This window comes from Chelonoidis abingdonii, chromosome 2 (genome assembly GCF_003597395.2).
Source record: "Chelonoidis abingdonii isolate Lonesome George chromosome 2, CheloAbing_2.0, whole genome shotgun sequence".
Classification (NCBI taxonomy): Eukaryota; Metazoa; Chordata; order Testudines; family Testudinidae; genus Chelonoidis; species Chelonoidis abingdonii.
Window position 1 is genome coordinate 272,846,781 of NC_133770.1, and position 6,872 is coordinate 272,853,652.

Below are 6,872 nucleotides of genomic sequence, written 5' to 3' on the forward strand. Positions count from 1 at the left end.
CTCCTCCAAGGACACTAGGGGAGTGATTAAGAACTGGTTCAGAGGCAAGCAATATCGCCCTGAACCTACCCCAGAGAAGAGAAAGCGCGAGACCCAGAGAACAGTACCGGCAATTTGCCACAAACCATATTTTATATAGTGTCTAAAATCTGTATGTCCATAGTGATCTTTTGCCACTTGTTGTAAAAATGGCATAAAGCAATTCCAAATGTTAGGGAAACAGAATTCAAGGTTGAATTGTTGTTCTCAAAATTCATAGAATCATAGAAGTGTAGTACTTGAAGGAACCTCAGTAGATCTAGTTCAGTCCCCTGCACTCAAAGCAGGACTATGTAATAATTAGACTATTCGTGACAGGTGTTTGTCTACCTTGTTCTTAAAAACTTCCAATGACAGATATTTCATAATCTCACTATGCAATTTATTCCAGTGGTTAACCCTGACAGTTAGGAATGTTTTCCTAATGTCCAACCTAAACCTCCTTTACTGCAATTTAAACCCATTGTTTCTTGACCTATCTTCTGAGGTTAAGGAGGGCAATTTTTCACCCTACTCCTTGTAACAACCTTTTATGTACTTGAAAACTGTTATCTTCCTCCCACCCTCAGTCTTCTCTTTTCTTGACTAAACAAACCATTTTTTCAATCTTTCATGAGAGACAGTATCAAAAGCCTTACTAAAGTCAAGATATACCACATCTACTGCTTCCTCAGTGAGGTGTAACTGCATTTAAAGAAGTGGAAGATTAATACTTTGGTCTCATACTGGATTTCAAGGGATGCCTTTTATATTGTTAAGAAACATTCAAGTAGTGCTGGTATTGCTGTCTGCCTTTATTAAGGAAGACAAAGAGATACCTAAGGATGAAGAAAATAATTTTCTTCCTAAATAATCTAATGTTTTTCCTCTCTGTCTCTAGGAGTAGAATATAAATATCCTGTTTTTGATCATTGCAGTCACTATCTGAGAATTAGGGGCAGGGTACATGTGAAAACAAGAAAACCCATCATACAGGATCTGATAAAGTTTATCTGCTTTCTTACCAATTGGTTGGCAGAAAGATGGAATATTCCATATTGATTTTGCTGATTGCCAAAAACCCTCCAGAATGGGCAGAGCAACTTTGTTTCTAGAGGTATTTCCAAGAATGTACAAAAACAGCATGAGGAATCCCCTCCAGTGAAACAGAAGACAATTTTAAAGTAGAAATCATTCTGCTGACTAACTTGTGGAATTGGATACCATCCTCAGAAGTTGAGGGAGCTGAGGCTACTCCTACATTTTCATCTGGAACGGAGCTGCCTATGAGTTCATGATGCTGATGCAAAATCTTCATTTGTGGAGGTACAACACATTTCTCTTCTTCATCATATAAGATGTCTTGGATAACCATAAGGGACCTTGGTATGGGATCCCTTAGCATGGGATCTGAGTGTCCCAGATCCGAGTGTCTCAGACTGAGTGTCCTGGATCTGTAAAAATATTCCTGCCTCAATGCAGATGCAATGTGCTAGCTCTTGAAACAGGTTGAGATGGAAACTCTAGATTTGGACAAAATGGCCAATGGATCCAGAGATGCACTTCCCAGTCCTGTCAGCTTGTCCAGTTCAGTACAATATCACAGTTAGGAGAATGTGTGCATTTACAATGGTCCATCTCAGAAGACTGCCTCTTAGAAAGTTAAGGATCTGGTTAAATGGTTGGATCCAGCTCTTCCTCATAATGAGGATCCAAGCCTAGATCTGACAAGGAAATAATTGAGGATACTGCTGAGGTAGGGATCTGAAATAGTGTCAGAGGTGACAGGGGTCTTGGAATTATGAGGTAACATAACCAAGGAGACACATGGCATCTGAGAACGGCTCACATCCATCCATGATTAGCAGCTGGAAGGAACTGATGCAGCAACCACGTCTGTGCTCTTTGTACAGCCCTGTCCTTGGGTTGGGCTCAAACACTACGTGAGGAGGGAGAGGAGGCATGTGCGCACTCTGACAGGCACTGCTAACAGAAGTCTGCACAATTCAAGGGCACCAGCTGGCACATATCCCAAAAGTGGGAATTTGCAGAGGACACTTGAAGAAGAATCTAGCTACAACTTCCAGCTGAACAGAACTACCTTTCAAACACATAGGCACTCAGATACCATGTAGGTATTCAAGTTGTATCATGCTGATAAGGCAGTATAAAGTATACCCTTTAGGGAAAAAAATAAAAGTTTAGGTAGATTTAAATAGGTATGCAAATACACACATAGAAGAACAAAAGAGATGAGAACGTAAGTGGTCATCTTTGTGCTCTCTTTTCTATCTACACACATAACATTAGTTTAGTTATTGAAGAATACTATTTATGTGAAAGAATAAATGTACAACATGAATAAAATGTCATGTGTATAATAAGACACTGCCCACAAATGAACTGCCCTCTAAAAGTGAATCGTGTAAATAATGGAAGGTATTTAAGCTGTGCAAAATATCTAAAACAAACTTCAAATTCTCTTTCAAATTTACCTACTGTTCAAGGTTTGCTGTATTCACAAACTGCACCCTCTGCCTCTGAAATATGGTGAATATGAGTTTGGGTTTTGGTGTGTATTTGTCTGCTCTATGTGCTTCATAATCCTATCCACTTTCTCCTCTCAGCAGCTGCTTCTTTTAACATAATTAAGACTGGACTTCCTTCTTACATTAGCTGTTTTAAGGGGGACCCTGTACTTGGAGAGTCAGTATGGTCCTTCATGAGCTAAAATCATGCTAGTCTTGGTTTTGAGTATGGTCCCCAAATATCATAGTGATGGGTTTATTAGAAGTATTATACATCTATATCCTCATGCAGCTCATTCTTCTTAGGGTATGGGCTGTTTCCCTTATCTCAATACTTAAGAGTTCCTTGTACGGATAGAGGACATGATGCCTCCCCAGACCCACCCCACTCCCTGCTCACCCTGCCAAAAATCTGTCAAGAAGGAACAGAGAAGAATCTTTGTTCTTCCTGCTTAGCAGCTGCACTGAGCTCAAAGAGACAGTCAGAACTCTTAGTTAGTAAGCTCTAGCAGAAGATTTGCCAAGGTTCCCTAGAATGTGGTAGCCTTGGGTTTCCCTAACTACCATGCTAAAGACTGAAGAATTCTCTCAGTCCTAGCTCAGTAGAGCTAGATAGCAAGGATGTGTGGATTTGTTCCCACTTGTGCTATATGACTGAGTTGTTTAACTTACCCAGAATATTCTTTAGGATGGAAGGAAGTGGCAATCCATACTGACTGGACTTCAGAAGACCCCATTAGTATACCAGCCACCCAGCAACACCAAGGATCAGAGGGAAGCACTGGAAAGAGTCAGATAGGCCCAGGATAAATGAGTACATGTGTATAGAGAGTAGAGTGTGTGGAAGCTCATGTTTCCTCCAACCAACAGTAAGGTTAAATGATGGACCAGACTTGTTATGGGAAAAAGAGCACCAGATGAGTAGTCCTTGTGATGGGAAGGAGGAGGAATGATTCAAGGGTAGAATAATGGCTACCATCTGTATTGGGTTCCCCATGGGGGCTTAATCCTCCAAGCCTTCAGGTACTGGTTAACTCTCAACTATTTTGAAGTAAAATTCATGTTCATATTGTTCTAGTATCATTAATGAATACACTGCAATTAGATAGAACCATGATCTTATCTTATCCTTTGAATCTGCTCCTCCACTTCTGACATACTTCCATATGCCCAGACCCACTTCTCTTCTTATCACATTGATACCCTCTCACATATGTTCTATAGATACCTTCTAATCTTTTCTCCTAAACCCTCTCATCTCCTCAATTGCTCCATCATTACCACCCCAACCAACCAAGCTTACAGTATTTGAGGGTTTTTTCCTCCTCAGATACAGATTCTGTCCAAACTTGCTCACTTTCTGTGCATATTTCTTAAATATTTCCTCAAATACATCCCCTTTGGCAAAACGCCTGTTTTCTTTGTTTTCTTTCACCCAAAGTACAGAAACCTCCATATTTCCAGCATTTGTGATGCTCACAGGAACTGTTTTCAATATATGCAACATTCTGCAACTAAATAACCTTCTCCCACCACTCTGACCCTCTCCTCAAATCTCCTTTCTTGGTCCCAGTGTTCTCCTGCATTAAGTTAATACCTGCCCTTATTTGTAAGGCTTGCCATACCTCTGGTGCTGGCTATATCTCATCCCTCCTCACTTTGATCTCTGGGCTCTGTTCACTCTTTTGGCCTAGTTATTCCCTATTGCTTCTCCTCACAAGCTCACTGTCACAATGTTCCCACCTCTTCTTACACCTGAGATGACATCATTCTTCTGGTACACCAAGCATCCTCACCTCCTCCTTTAAATCCCTGTTCAACACTTACTTATTTTCAGATTGCTATCCAGCACTGGAAAACTCCTTTGTACTCACTACTCCATCCCTCTCCCTGACCTAGATCTTTATTTTAAAATATCAATGTGAAAAAGACACTCTATGACTCACATGGTTAGTAGCTTTGACCCTTTCCTTTTCTTTCCACCTTTCTTTGTTTGCTCTCACCACATTTTCGGTTGCTCTAATGTAGCTATTAGGGTCTGCAGGGCAGAGACCATGTCATTTTAAAATCTGTGTCAAACAACATGGGACTATGGTGATATATCAGTATACCATTACCTCTGTAAGGGGAAAAAAAAAATAATTGTCTTTATTTTTTCTCTTTTTCTATTAAACTTTTGGATGAAACTGATGCTTATGCCACATAGATCGCCTAGGGTGAACAAGAGGCCCACACATATTATTGTGGCCAAAAACAGACAAAGTCACATGTTACTGACAACTGCCCTCTGACCAGACTTGATGGTTGTCTGAGGGATCCACACTTCGCTACTGTACATTGGTTTGGCAAGGTCTGCATCGGATAAGACGACCACATAGATACTGATACATCCTCACAACAGCAACAGCATTTTCATCTTATACACTACATAACCTCCTCATGCCAAACCAGCTTAAGAACTTTGCTAGTTAAGTTTATTTACACAACTGACTGATATACGTCAGTCTCAACCCATATTATTCCAGACTTGGGGATCTGTTCATATTGCTGTGATAGGCATGTGAGTTTAGGCACAAAAGAGGGTAGAAACTCATCTTCACATTTGTTTAATATAAAATCAAATTAAAATCAAATTACACCGAGACATATCACACAAATTATGGAACGGGCTAATTTCTGAAGTGGAAATATATTTGCTTGTATCAAGTGCCTGGATTTAAATAATCACAGAAGTATTTTATTTTGACTTTTCTACAACATAAAACATAATAAATAATAACAAACCTATTTTCAGTTGTATTCTGAGGACTCAGTCCTCCTAAGGACACAATCAGACATGTACTGAACTGCTATACAGAGCTACATGCACAATCAAGGTCTAAGACTTTTGAATGCTTCCAGTATTACTGATTAGAGAATGGAGAGCATTTCCTAGCATGAAAAATAAACCATATATAATATTTGCTTATATTTATGTACTGCTAAGCACGTCCACAGTAGCTTATTGTTACCTTTGTAGTTCACCTTGAAGCCAATTGAGCCCACACTTTCATCTGTTTGAAGGTGTAACCACATCTGACTGTTCATGCTCACAATTAAATCTGGTACAAAACTTCCTGTTAACCTAGAAGAAAAACAAACAAAATAATATTTAATGAGAAAATCATCTGGATTTAAATATGAGTTTGTCAGATATATAAAATCCAAGTAAGGAAGCCTTGATTACAGCACTCTGAGAACCACAATATTCAGGTACATAAAATTGATTATGAGAAAATTAATAGTTCTTAACTGTTTTTGGTTTGCAAGAGTACAAAAATAAAATCAGATTAATTTTGTTTCATCTGTGCCATTGACACTTAGATTTGATAGAGGAAAAAGACAGAATCTATTCATCTTTTAAGAAAGAATTTTTTTTTTTAATCACAGAATGTTACTGCTTTGTAATCATAAAATCATAAAACTAGAAGGGTCCTCGAGAGGTCATCTAGTCCAGTCTCCCGCACTCATGGCAGGACTAAGTATTATCTAGACCATTCCTGACAAGTAATTGTCTAGCCTGCTCTTAAAAATCTCCAGTGATGGTGTGACATTGAACTTCATATGTATTATGGAAATATGCTTATGAGCGTGAATATGATGTAACTGGAATATGCTTTATTCAAAAGGTCTCATAACAAAGGTTACAACCTACTGAATATATGCCTCCTATTTGTATGTTTGCATCATTCTCGTATCTGAAGCTACAAATATGAAATATAACTTTGAGGATATATTGTAATTATGCAAAGTGTGGGCCATTAATGGTGGTTTAGAATCTTGATGGCACCCATTGACTAGGACAATTGGTTGTAAATGGTTTATTTACTTGCAAACCTTCCTGTATGTGTGTGGGCCAACCCAGGAAGAACGGAGACTAGGGGTGTCAAGCAGATAGTTAAGGGTTAATGCCTTTTTTACATGTAAAGGGTTAAAAAGTTCACCTAGCCTAGCTAACACCTGACCAGAGGAACCAATGGGGGAACAAGATGTTTCAAAAGAAAGGAGGGAAGTTTTTCCTTTGTTTAGAGTTTCTGACACTTGATTAGGACTCGAACTCAATACTCCAGTTGAGTCTAAGTCAGTGCAGAGTAATTGAGAAGAATTATTTCTCGTGTCTTGCTTACAAACAGCAGGAGATTTGCTTTTTTTTGCGACGGGCATTACGCTGTGACTCATATTTAGCTTGTGCCACTTGACCCTCGTCTCTTTCTCCAGTACTCCTTCCTAACATCATTTCGCTTTTGTGTGTGTAGCATCTGATGTTCCTCCTAATGAGTATATTGT

General features: G+C 39.1%; 1 protein-coding gene across 4 annotated transcripts in view; it reads right to left on the minus strand.

Annotated features, from left to right (window-relative positions):
- The window catches only part of CSMD3 (CUB and Sushi multiple domains 3), a 1,318,842-nt gene that overhangs the window by 598,579 nt on the left and 713,391 nt on the right, over positions 1 to 6,872 (minus strand). For all 4 annotated transcript variants that reach the window (XM_075063193.1, XM_075063192.1, XM_075063195.1 and 1 more), the window contains one exon: positions 5,558 to 5,670. In XM_075063193.1, coding sequence (XP_074919294.1) covers positions 5,558 to 5,670 — 113 coding nt within the window. The remainder of the gene's footprint in view (positions 1 to 5,557; positions 5,671 to 6,872) is intronic.